General features: G+C 34.7%; 1 protein-coding gene across 1 annotated transcript; it reads left to right on the top strand.

Moving 5' to 3' along the window:
* The first annotated feature begins 6,622 nt into the window (after positions 1–6,622).
* On the top strand, positions 6,623–9,371 carry LOC122610983 (F-box/LRR-repeat protein At5g02910-like). Its single transcript, XM_043783936.1, has 3 exons — positions 6,623–7,621; positions 8,226–8,408; positions 9,087–9,371. Exons 1-3 carry the CDS (start codon positions 6,623–6,625, stop codon positions 9,369–9,371), a joined length of 1,467 nt encoding a protein of 488 aa, XP_043639871.1.
* The last annotated feature ends 4,888 nt before the right edge of the window (positions 9,372–14,259 follow it).

The following is a 14,259-nucleotide window of genomic DNA, read 5'->3' on the forward strand; positions in this document are numbered from 1 at the left end:
GAGATGAATAGTGTTAGAAGTGGGTTAGAAGTGAGTAGAAGTAATTCCTTATAAGGAGAGACCTAAGTGTTTAACCAAATAGGTAAAAAAAATTATATGTGTATAGATTTAGATGTACACATTCATTTTTGACCGTATAAGTAGTTTTCCAGCCTGCATAATCACGATAATCAAGTGATATGGGTTGAGTCCATGATATCTTAGTATCCACTAAATATATCTTAGAGATAAAAAAATTTCTTTCTTAAAGGTGTAAATCAATTGCTCGCATCAGAATATCTAGCTTACATTGTTTTAAGCGGGTCCGCGCTAGAGAGCCTCCTCATCTTCAATACCTAGTAAGAGGAGAAACTCTCAACTAAACCGCCTGAAGGCACGACATTTAATTGGGATAAAACCTTGTCCCCTCTGCAGGACTCAAACCTGCTTCACTGGAAGACTTTATTGTGAAATTTTTTTAAATGTCTTTTTTCATGTCTAGAACTTGAGACCTCTAGCATGTAAAGCTTGTGCTAAACCATTGAAATATAATAAAAAGTTTTTCGGTCAAAAAATGCTATATTATTAATACTTGTGAACGATAATACGATTTCTCCATTAAAAATTTTGAATTCAATTGTGTGGCAATGCAAATTTCCAAAAATATATATATATATATATATATATATATTTTCTTTTTTTTTTCTTTTTGGATTAAAAAGGATGTTTGACTCCATAACCTCCAATTACGGATATAATAGATAGTTCAATTTTTGAATTTGATCATGAAAAATTTAAGTATGAACATTATGCCAAATAAGAATGTCCGGAAAGATAAAAAGTAAATAAATAAAATAAAGTATATAATAAGATGTATAAACCATGTTATGTAAATAAAGGTTACGTATCTAAATAAAATAAAACAAATAAAAAATAAGTTTCTTTTTACTGAAATTTATCGTGCATCATGAAAATCATCATGCATTAATTTTTTCGTGAATCTTCGTGCATCAATTTAATTATGATATAAGGATCAAGATCTTATCTTACTAATTTTACTTTAATACTTGTTTTAGAATACACAACCTCTATGTTTCTGAACATTAACAAATAAACAAGATTCCTAATTGGACCTAGCTACAAATACGAGTAACAAAATTCCTTATTGGGCCTAACTTAGGCCGGTGCTTATAGCACCTTCCTTCGAGCGTCCCACGAGAGGAAGACGCAGACGCACTAATGGCATCGATCTTCTGGATGTCTGCGTCTTGAGGGTTGTTCTTGGTGAAGAAGATGGAAGACGCCGGTGGTGGGTCCAAACCGTTTGAAAGTTTTGAATTTTTTTTTTCTTTTTTTCCCCTTTAATCCCAACGGTAAGTTTTTTTTTTCTTCCTATATAAACACTAACAATTTTCTTATTTAACATAACCAATTCAAATCACTAAACAATTTCTTTCAACTCAATTTCAAACCATTCAATTTCAAAATGGCAAAACAAATATGGATTGAATCCGAAGATCTTTTGTTAGTCAGGTGTTGGATAGAAGAGTCTGAAAGGGTTAACCCAGCAACCGATAGAAGTGCTTGGACCAATATACATGAAAGTTTCAACGCACGCACCAATGCTGGTCCACGAAGCGTATCTCAACTACTAGGTCACTTCTAAAAAATTCGCAATGAATGTAACCAGTTTCAGGCAATTTATAGGAGGTTGAATGCCCAGATTCATTCTGATGAGTTGCTCTATGCAACGGCGCATCGGGAGTACCGTGAGAATTATGGAAAGGGCTTCAGATACGAGCATTGTTTCAGGGAGCTTATCACGGTTCCCCACTTTCGTTTTCATTAAGTCTGGTTTATGTATTCTAATAATTAAGTCTGTTTTATGTATTTTGATTTAAGTGTGTTTTATTATTGTAATGTGCACTTTGTATTTTAATAAAAACAGACTTTTATTCATAATTTAAAAACACTACAAACTTATTAAAGAAAAACATACAACATAATAATTCATATAACACATTATTAAAAAACAAACTTATTTCTTCATCTCATAGACTGCTCTGGCATTTGGGAGGAACTCGTTGAAGGTGTTGATGATATACCCATACGGAGCTCTAGCTCCGTATCCGAAGCAATAGCAGAATACAAAGTTATCTTCGTACAAGTAAATCCATAACGGAGCTCTGCCTCCGCTAAATATAGACATTCCAGAGCTCCGAAGGTAGTAGATACCAAGCTCTGAGGAGATATATAATAAAAGACGGATATAATCTATTCCGCAATTAATCTATTAAGCCCCGATATACTCGGGCACAATTAGGTAACAAGATTACCACAAATCTCCTCAAGAAGGAAAACAAGATATTTACAAAGGAGGAAGAGATTTACCCTAATTCTCTTACCCTCCTCTCCATGTTATCTACCCTCTATATAAATAGAGGAGAAGCCTCACGGCACATCATCATACTCATTCACAAATAACACATAAAATCCCTAAACCTTAACGTAGATCGACTTATAAACCCTTCACAATCTATTCGACTTCCGGATAAGTCCAAAACCCTAAGTCAGACTCGAACGACTTAGGATCGACCAACCACCCGGCGTAAAGCGGTCTTCGACCCTCTGACCGTAAGGGAATCGCCGATTAACACCCACAACCCAGCTCACACCTCCGGTTGAGTCATAGTGCTATTATTTGATCAAACAAATTTGCGCCATCCGTGGGACCTTTTTGTCCTCAAAACCGAACCCACCCACGATCAAAATAAAGCATTATGTCAAACCTAGATTCCCCAACGACAAGTCATGGGTCGAGAACCGATCATGAGCGTGATAGAGACAATGGCGAAAACTCCGCTGTTAAAATCCTTAACCCTTCGAACATCCAGGAAGGCGATAGCCTCATGCGTTTTGCTAATAAGCCCCTGGCCCACGTGACATTGCCTTTTGCCTTTTGCTAATAAGCCCCCGGCCCACATGCCTTTTGCTATCACCAGCTTTGATGATCCAAGAAGAATAGATCTGCTAGCTCTTGCAAGATCGGGAAGAATATTGGAATTCCCTCTTTCTCCGTCTCGCACTCTCAAACATCTCACTTTGCAGTTGGCTTTTACAGACGGCGTGTTGGATCTCTATATTTGTCATCCACACACGCAAATTGATCATAAGATTTTTGGTCTGCTTAAAAAAATCCACAATGTCCAACAAATGACTATGAAATGCCTCTATGGATTAGATAGGTGGGATTCTGTCTTCACTAGTTGTTGGCAGTATCTAAAACATCTCACTTTGGTTGGATATATGAAATCTGCTTCTGTAATTCTCCCATCAAATTGGGACCTGCCCGTTTTAACAACACTGGATCTCAAAGATGTAAGATTAATTTGCAGGTGAATTCACTCTCTTCTCCAAGTTTGTAAACTTGAAAAGTCTCACCATAAGTAACTTTGACATGGCTGATGATACAAATATTGTAACCATCTGTCACCCTCAACTTTCTAATATCACACTTGAAGATGGAACCTGGCGATCAGAATATCTTGGTGTAGTTACACCTCAGCTCAAGAATCTCACTGTCATAAACTGTGATGGGGAACTATTGATTTCTGCACCTGATCAACTTGCCACCCTGATATATAAATCAAACTATACTTTGCAGTTGGTTTTTACATACAACGTGTTGCCTTCATTAGAGAAGGCAGATCTCTATATTTGTAATCCGCACATGAAAACTGCTCATAGGATTTTTGGTCTGCTACAAAAACTCCACAGTGTCAGATATCTCACGCTTAACCTGGAAATTATAGAGGTATTTAATCGGTCCTCGTTTATTTTTCCACATCTGTTCCTTTATATATATATAACGATTCATGATAATGCCCCTACTATACGAAAATGAAATGAGTCAAACATGGTTCTAAAGATGAAACAATACTCCACAATGATCATATATATTGCATATGTTTATATATTTACTTTTATCAAGTACTGTTAACATTTTCTTATTACTTAACTTTTTTTCCAGGTTCTTTTTTTGGCGGTGGAACTAATTTCAATTGAACGTCTTCTTCCCTTAGTTAACTTAAAAATATACCCATTAAACGCAAACTTGGCTCGAGAAGCACAAAAGATGCTCAATGCATCTATAAAACTCAAAAGCTATTTAACGGATGGTTCCCCAAATGGCTCTTCCTTAATGGCTTCACTTGAGGTATTTACCCACCCCGCCGTGTACTATATAGTTACAAGTCTTGTATCACACGTACACACACACACATATATATATAGTTTGTTTGTTTCTTGTAAGTTCCATGATCTGATTAATGCAATCTTTGCAGGACATTATAGCTCGGGATACCAAACGCATACTGTATTAATAGATTCTATGAAGATACGAGAGAATCAAAGCCACTTAAGTTTCTATCTTCATGAGCTAGTTGCTGGATACATCATCTGAAGTCTGAACTATCTATTGTACTCTATGTTTTTATATAACTGCACATTCTTAACTTCCCCGATACCACATATAATAACTATATTTAAAGTACCAATTGTATGGTGCCGTATGTTTTTGTATATCATATTCGGGTTTGTGGGTTCTGTTCTAACCCGAGTACTTGGATTGCTTTAATATTTAAACTTCTAGCACTTGTGTACTCAACGGTTCCCGGGAAAGTGATAAATTGTTAGTACTTACGAAAAGATGATGTTTTGACTTTTAAACTTTTCAAGTATCACACGTTTTAAGTTGAAGACAAAAACAAACTTAAGGGTAGGTAATTTCATGTTCAATTCCCTTACATCGATCAAAATAATCCGTGTAAAAATCGCTCCTTTTTAAAATTTTCGAAACCGTTCTTATTGTCTTTTTTCTTTTCTTCTTTTTGGATTAAATAAGATATTGACTCCAAAACCTCCAATTACGGATACAATATATAGTACAAACTGAAGTTTGAAAAATCTAAACATGGGCATTATGCCAAATAAAAATGTTCTGAAAGATTAAATATAGTGAAAGAGTAAATGTAAGGAGATGTATAATTAATAGATGTTATTTTTTTTTGAAAGATGTGGATTGTTTGCTAGCAACACAGGGAATCTACCGCGCTAGAGAGCCCCTCACCCTCAATACCTAATAAGAGGAGAAACTCCCAACTAAAAAGCCGAACTCGAGACCTAAGTATTTAAAGCTAGTGCTCAACCATTGAGCTATATCTTCCTTTAATTATATCTATATTTATACTTATAGTTAATACATTATAAAACATTTTTTCTTTCTAAAATTTTCAACTAAGTAGTTGATAAACGTAAAATGTCTCTCACTTTTATTCATAATTGTATACATATCAACTTGAAATATGTACCTATAATATCTTTAATAAAGTAAATTTACAATATCTACCAGAATCTAAAATAACTACACTACCAATTTTACATCAATAACTAACAGTAATCGCTACTTCCACCACCGCCAATCGCCGCTACTACCGCCACCACTACCTCCCTGCGCCACCACCACCCGCCATCACCGCTACTATCATTACACCGTCGCATCATGCGGACACATGTTAGATATATATATTTGAAAGAATAGTTGAAGTTGATTGGATGAATCCATGTTCCATTAAGAATAATTTTCATGTTGCAGGGTATTTAGGGTTTTTTAAAGATTGAAAGTTAAAAAGGAAGTAAAAATAACAAACAAGTAAATATTGGGCCTAACTTATAAAAGGGCCCATCATTATGATTCATCTCAGTAATTAAGCCCCCATATATATACTGTATTTACGTAGCCTTAGCTTTTCGTAATTGCCACAAGCTCACACAAAGCATCTTATAATTCGTCTGTCGTCAAAAAGGTACGTTTTCTCAAGGAAAAGCGAGAACCATATATACTTCGAGCTTACTATATATGTTGATCTTTATCTGAGTTGTTAGTACTACATAAGAATCAGGAATCAAATTGTTGTTGTCGTTGTATTGTTGTTGCTGAATTTAATGGGAAGGATATAATTAGGACTCCAAGTTATAAGTTGAATTAATGTTAATTTGTTAGTGTAGCGTATATAATGAACTAATTAGCGAAGTCATAATATTTAGTTTAATCAGCAATTGGCTTTCTTGCACCAATATATATACATACCGATATGAGTTCGGTCTCTTAATTTGGTCTTCCATTCTCCTATACCTCTATCTATACAGACGGAAGATATGATACGAATTATAGACCATCAACCTGTATATATTTATAGACCGTACGTGTAGATAGTTCTACAATAATGATATAATACACAGTATGTATTATTGCTAAACCATTGGGTAATAACCCAGTGGCCACCAACCGTCACTTTACAGGGGAGGTCTTGGGTTCAAGTCTTGCCAAAGGCAAACTTGAGATAATCAGAGGAAATTTAAGTGATTGAGAATCACCTGGTTGGGGATTAGTGAGTACCAAATGGTACATGGGATCAGAGAGTTTCCATCCAATTACCCTTTTCTTACATGTATTATTGCTAATTGTATATAGCATGCCATTAAAATTTCAGCCTTTTGGAGGCAAACGAGGCTGGTGTGGTGGTTGAACAAACTGCATATAGCTAGGGAAGCAACTGATCAAAGAGGGACAAATTAAGATATGATGGATACTGACCAGCATGGTAAAATTAGAAGACGAAATATAGAAGGTGATCGACTGAGCAGTTTGCCTATTGATGTTATCCATAATATCCTCTCTTTTGTTAGCACTAAACAAGCTATCCAAGCAAGTACATTGTCATCTTCATGGAAATTTATTTGGACCTCATTGCCCTATCTTAGTTTCTCGAGAAAAGATTTTGATACATTACCCAAGTTTAACAGCTTTGTAACACATGTTCTTTCCCGACGCAACAATCAAACAGAAGTTTCTTCCATCAAGCTCAGTGGTTTTCATGGAGACATTACCGAGGAATTGATCAAAAAAGTCACGGACTATGCCTTCTCCCACAATGTCCAACAGTTGACCATTACCAGCTTTGATGATAAAAGAAGAGTATCGGAAGTTCCTCTTTTTCCATCTCTTACTCTCAAACATCTCACTTCGAGATCCTTCATGGCCTGCACATCAACCTGGGAGTTCCCTGCATTAACAACATTGTACCTAAGTCATATTACATTGTATAGTGACAACGTCAGTCTTTTCTCTAAATGTGCAAACTTAAAGAATCTCACACTACACCACTTAACCATTTCAAGATCGAGCGGTGGCAGTGAAATTGTTGACTTTTGCCATTCTGGAATTTCTAATCTCCGGCTTGAAAATGTATGCTTAAATATAGATGTAATGAACTTGATTGTGGTACAACTAAAGAATCTCTCGCTTGTAAGAAAAGACAAATCCACATCAGCTGTCTTGAATGTGGTTGCACCCCAACTAAAGAATCTCACAGTTAGAGATTGGCTGATGCTGATCAGTCTGAACCTGCTTTCGGCACCCGAGTTTGGCTCTTATCTATGCTCTCTGGACAAGGTGGATCTCTCTTCTTACAAACCACTCAGCGTATCCATACCATACAAGACAGAGGCTCGTAAAATTACTAGTCTACTTCAACAGCTCCGTAATGCCAGACATTTTACATTAAGCTGGGATATCATTCGGGTATGATGGTAATTGTCTTGAATAGCTTTGATGTGTGCATACTGTGAACATTGAAGTAGTATATTCAAAAAGCTTAGTGAATCTGATGTAAGACTCCAGAAAGATATGTTGGATCTATTTATATAGAGTATATCTTAATCTAGGGGTGGGTTAATTTGAGAATACTCCTTCCAAAAAGGATAGGGGGACAAATCTCAACCATTCATTCCCCCTTCCTCTCTTCCCCTTTTGGTATGATTTTATACTTTTTTCATTTTTAATTTTCATTTGAGTTTTTTAAAATAAAAACCCATTCAAAATTTGTTCCCCCCCCCCCCCCCCCCCCCGATTTGATACGGCACGGGTTTCACCCTTACGGATGTTAATAAGGGGTAGCTAGTGAGGATGATAGGTCATAAAAAAAAATTAAAAAGGAAGAAGGGAAGATGAAATGAGAGGGAGGGGAAATGAGTGACTGAAATTGTCTGCTTGTTCTTTTTGGAAGGGGTGTCCTCAAATTATCTTTTCCCTATCTATGTATATACGGTTTTGCCTGTTTTCTAAGGAATAAATGCAGTAATTGTACATATATGCTTGTACTTGTTTTCTTATAAATATTTTGCAGCTTCTCTCTTCATCCATGGAGTTAATACCGCACCTACCTTCTCCTTTTGTAAACTTGAAGAGTTTAAAGGTTTATCCACGTCCCAAAGCATTGTCATATGAAGAAGAAACAATGCCTGCATGTTTTGTAAAATATTTTCTGGGTGGTTCTCCTGGTGCCACTGTGACAATGGTAACATCCAAGGTATTTACACGTACTACGACAATATATATAGTAGTTTCTTGTTTAACATGCATCATAGTACTGTATTTGGTGTTTAAAGTTTAGAATCAAGAGTTATGACAAGTAATTTCAAAATACATAGTTAAGAACTTCAGGCCACATCTCAACAGACAAGAACTTGATGTCAAATCAATTGCTTATTTGCGTACATAATTAGCTTTTTATTGATCTCTTGAGGGGATGCAAACTATACTAACAAAGACGATGTTAGTAATTGATTTTAATGTAATGAAGAAATTCAACTTGTACACCCGTAGAAGTCAATATAATCCTGGACCCAGATTCTAGGAGTCAAGTGGTCCTTCACTCCCTAGCTCTCCTAGGGGTAGCCCGGCCCCTTTGTGGCAGCCTCACTCACGAAACTTACATAGTGACTTTGGAGCAAGTTTATGGTAGGTGCTGACTTATATGAGTAACCGATTGTGATGACTGATCACGTAAGTGATTGATCAGGGACTTGCTCCTCAACGACCACACTGGTCAGCCTAGCTATCTCTTAATTGAACCATCAATTATTGTTAAATAAAATTATTAATTGTCGTGAAATTAATATCTCGCCTAATGTTAGAACGGAATGTAGATAGGGAATTATAATGATAAATTGAGTCTGTTTCTTATTCTTTCTATAACAAAATTCAGGAAATGAAAGCATTGGAAAATGCTGCATCAGCAGAAAAACTTATGGCAGAATTGCAGGCGCAGCTAAAACAGGAGAAAAAATATACCAAAACCAATAGAGCTTATTGGGGGGATCTAGTGAAGGCACCGATGGAGAGTAAGCCATATATACACGAGCAAGGAAATGCAGAAGTTGATAAAATTCAACACGATGATGACTACAACGGGGGCAGGATGTTAGAGATCATTAGCTGTTGGGAAGATCTGAGTGTGCAGATTGAGGAAGGGAAAAAAAAAGACTCGTGACATCATTTCAAAGTTGCAAGACATTAAAGGATTACTCAGGAAGCTTCCTGCATCAAAAAAGCCTAAGATTCAAGCATCTTATTCTAGTCTGCATGCAGAGGCCCACACTGTTATTAATAATATTCGAATTAATCACAAGCAGAAATGTAGCAATATAAATGCTTTTGAATCTTTTTGTAAAAGAGCGCGAATCTGATTTGGGTCATGCATTAATTGTTGCTATTTAAATTACGACAGGGTTCGGAAATTAATGGTTAGTGTAATTTAAGATTTTTGATCAAATTTAAGCCAAATTTGACGGGACTTTTTCTATTCGTATCTTCAGTTTTATTTATACAAATCTGATCTCCAAAAGTTTTAACTACAAAAAAATGAGTGTTACATGCCTTGAATTCCCCCTTTCTCTCTATATTTCTCAATCACTCAAAAAATCTCACTTTGATTTGACATACTAGTGATCAATCCATTTCAAGTCAATGTGGACTAGTGTGACTGTAAACTGAATTTGGCACAACATAGTATATTATCAATTGTATCATTGATCATGTGCCAAAGGGTTGAAGGGAGATAGTGTATCAAGTTGTTCGTAAGGGCCAACTTGATCCTCTTCCCCAGGTATCCTTGATAGGGGAACCCTAGGAGAGTCGCCGACTCCAACTACCATCCATGTACGATCCATACTAGATCTGACCAACTGTCCATCCTACCTTCTCTACGTTCTTGACGTTCTTGACAGCTCATCCTTGTCTCAGTAGAGTTTCTCAGTGGCATGTTTCGGTCCTCTTCCCCATTACTTAGAAAAAGTGAGCCACCGGTTCAGGTACAAGATACTATCAAAAACATTAACAGCCCGATGCTCTGTAAGATTTTTTAGTGATCTTTGAAGCAACTTCATTATATAGGATTTGCTTGCTACGCGTTTTTGTGTGTATGAAACTTTCGCTAGCTTACAATGCTTTGGCCGTCATTGGCCCAGATAGACTGGTCAAAAATCGAACTCCAGAACCTGGTCCAACTTAACTCTCTTAATTAAGTCAGGGTGCTCCAAGTCCAGGACTTGTCTTAGGCCGGTCCATCGGAAGACAGGGCCAGTCCTCCTGAAATGACCACTTTTACTACGATTATTATAGAATTATTAGATCATCAATGGTAAAATTTAGAATAAACCTTTTTGTTTTTTTTCCTTTTCAACCAATTGCTCCTCTTGCATTCTGATTCACTTTTACTTCTATCTATGATAGCTCTAACTTTTTTTCATCCACCGTATATGAATTTGTAAATTTTGTTTGGCAGTTCTTTTATGGCCCAATAGTAAATCATTACTGTCTACTACTCGGCAGGGCTAGCTTAGCAGAACGCATCTGTTGGTATATGACTGCATTAGATAGGGAAAATAACTTGGAAAATGCCACATCAGCGCAAAAACTTATAGTCGAACTGCATGAATGTGCGACTAGAACAAGTCGATAGGGAGACCAACAGAGCTCACATGGATTGGTAGGAAGCACCAGAGGAGAACCAGGAGACATATATGCATGAGCAATAGGGAGACACAAATCGTTGAAATGCAGCTTTCCAAGAGGCAATAGATTTAGCAGATGAAGAATTGTTGGAAAAATTTTAGTATGCAGATAGCAGACTGAACAAGGGAAAAACAAGACTGGTGACATCATTTCAAGGTTGCATCACGTTGAACAGTTACTAACAGAGCTCCCTGCTAGCCTATGCGCAGCCACGCCGGGGCTGGCACCTTGATGAAAAAATATAACAGAGTGTATGAAGAACAATCAGACGAGAAGCAAATTAAAGTAGTTTGAATGTTTGTTTTGCTATAGCATGTTAGCTGCCTTATGGTCACAAGTGATATAACGTCTACAATCAAAAATGCTAACAGCGCTGCTGTCACAATTTTGATTTCCTATCTAATTAATTTCAGGCTTTCATGGTCCTTTGCAATATTCCCCAATGATCTAGCAAGCCGACCATCATGCTGCCAAAAACGAAATGTAAAGGTTTATGTTTCACATACCGGTATTTCACTACGGATTTGGGTTATGTTTTTTTGCTGTGTTATCTTTTGGAACTTGGCCAATGAAGGGATGTGGGTTGTAAAGAAAAAAATATATGTCCAAGTATGATACTTGACATGGCAGACCCTGGTCCGAACTGTTCCTTGGACTACGTATGGGCTACTGGATTAATATACATGAGTGTTAATTTACTTGCTACGTACACAATGAATAAAATACTGGAAAAAAATAAATAAATTAGAAGTCAAACATTTGAAATATCGCCAAGATTTAATTGAACAATTCATCCTTGTAGTTTACACATTTTTTTTGGTTTTCATGCCTTAAAAATGGATTTCGTCCTTCATCTTTACTTTTTTAGCACCTTACATCTTTTTGATGGATGAAAAACACGAAAAGTGTGAAAACTTTTTAGCACCTTACATCCTCAAAAGGATGTAATCTACTAAAAAAATAAAGATAAATGACGAAATTCACTAAAAATAACTTTGAAAGATGAAAACCATGAAAATGTGTAAACCACATAGATGATTTGTGCAATTAACTCGATCGTCAAAGTCCACTATTCTTGCTATAAAAGCAGGTTGTGCACTAAAAATCTGTGTTTGTACATGTTTTTAGTGTTAATATATGACCATGAATAAGAAAACCTAAAAGTTGGTTTAGTGTTAATCTGTGTTTGAACATGCTTGTACATGTTTTAGTGTTAAAAATTTGTTATAAAGTGTACGTATACTATGAGCAATGTTAATCAAAATATGTTAATTAGAAGGTGAATGAGAAAATCTAAGAGTTGGTATCACCATATTTCTTATGATCCATATGTTTTTACGACAAATTTAGTACTCGTATATTATTTGGCATTCTACTGACTTTGCCCTCATAACCCTCTCATTAATTACATTCAAAGTTAATAGTAACAAACAGCTTTTTTCTGGCTTAAAGTTTTGCGTTTCATTCAGTTAGCAATTGCATTGAATTTTGTGCCTTTATTTGCTTATATAAGCAAGTTAATCCTTTCTACTCAACAAAAGCTAATTAATACTATAGTCATGGATTACCTTGCCTTCAAAATTTCTCTCCTGACCATCTGCCTATTTTCCCCTGGTATGCAACTCTTGCTTTCTCTTAACCATTTTAAAACTTATTGTTTCTGTATCCAAACGTTTCGGTAACCATCTTTTCTGAATTGGTATTAATTAATTAACTAATTGTAGTATGTTTATTTTTGTTTTTGCAGTATGGTCATATCCTATGGAATCACCCTCGGAAAGTCCTCAGCCGAGTCCTGATTATTGCACGACGTTTTGTGGAACAGAAGATGCGATATGTGACACCAACAATGGCAAGTGCATTTGCCATCCAGGGATTTTAGTGATACCACAACCAAATGTGTTGTTTAAAAGAAGATCCTTGTTATGGCATTGCGAGGATGATGACATTTGCAAAAAACAGTGGTGTTATAACGACGATTCTTATTGCGATGAAGGCACCTGCGTTTGCCATCAGTGTGGCCCGACTGATTGCTAGATTGATTGATTTATTATATTCTTAAATGTACTTGTTTTTTTAAAATAAAAATAGAAGTTATGACCTTTGATATTATAACTTTCTTTGTTTACTTGAAACATATGGAATGATACTAATTAAGTGTTATGTTTATTAGCAAACACTAACTAGCATTGTACTCGCTCAATGCGGTGGTGATCGTGACGGCGACGGTGTGGTGGTGGTGGACGACTATTGGTGGTAAAGGCGGCGTCGAGTGCTGTAAATAACTGATATTAAGAGTTAATGAAGATATTTTAAAGTATAAAAGACTGATAATGTGATGGCGTTTGGTTCGCAAAATTTTTTTGAAGGAATTGAAATTTGATGGAATTAGAATCTGAATAGATTTGAATCTGATGGAATTGGAATTTGATTGAATTATAATATTTTTTGTGTTTGGTTGACCGGAATTGAATGTAACTTATAATATTAATTATAATAGAAATAATAAAAATTAAAATATATATTTTTAATTAGTAATATTGATACTTTTAACAAAATAAAGAAGTTTATATAAGATATTATAAATTTTTTATAAAATAATTTTTTCTATAGAATAATAATAAATTTTATAAACTAAAGTTAGTTTTTTAATAAGAAAGTTGTTTATTAAATAGTAATAAGTTTTATACTTTTTTTAAAAATTTTATAAAGTTCTAATTAAATTTTAAATATTAATTTTATTTTGTAAAATAATATTTTTTTTAAATATTTTTGAAAATATATATGTATTAATAAAATTATATTTTTAAAATTTATATACAAAAATTTCTAAGCTTTAATAAATCAATATTTATAAAATGTTTAAAAATTTTTTATATTGTATTATTAAATTTTTTATAATAATATTTTTGTATAGAATAATATTAAACTTTACAAGTTAAAATTATACTTTTATATAAAAATATTTTGTAAAAATTAGTAATAAATTTTATAAATATTAATATTTTTTTAGATTATAATAGTTTTAATAATCAAAGAATAACTATAAAAGATTTAATTTTAACAAAACTTGAATTCCAATGAAATATCAAACTTTCCATAATGAATTCCATCATATGATGGAATTTGAAGGATTTCAATTCCAATTTCATGTGAACCAAACTACTAATGGAATGGAATTCCATTCTGCCAACCAAACATGATATGAAATGAAATTCAGTAACCAATTCCATCAAATCTTATGAAATTCTACGAACCAAACACCCCTAATAGTATTTTAGACAATTCTCTCCATTTAACTTTTAAAAAAAGGTTGTTTTTTTCTATGAAATAGTATAGATAACACATTGTTTCTTGGTAACAAA

Source organism: Erigeron canadensis, chromosome 8 (assembly GCF_010389155.1).
Source record: "Erigeron canadensis isolate Cc75 chromosome 8, C_canadensis_v1, whole genome shotgun sequence".
In the NCBI taxonomy this organism is placed as follows: domain Eukaryota; kingdom Viridiplantae; phylum Streptophyta; class Magnoliopsida; order Asterales; family Asteraceae; genus Erigeron; species Erigeron canadensis.

Bases quoted from the DNA above. Each gene is read 5' to 3' on its own strand.
- LOC122610983 (XM_043783936.1), top strand. From the start codon at position 6,623: ATGGATACTGACCAGCATGGTAAAATTAGAAGACGAAATATAGAAGGT. The intron at 7,622-8,225 runs GTATGATGGTAA...AATATTTTGCAG, and splicing joins TAAGCTGGGATATCATTCGG to CTTCTCTCTTCATCCATGGA. The intron at 8,409-9,086 runs GTATTTACACGT...AACAAAATTCAG, and splicing joins TGACAATGGTAACATCCAAG to GAAATGAAAGCATTGGAAAA.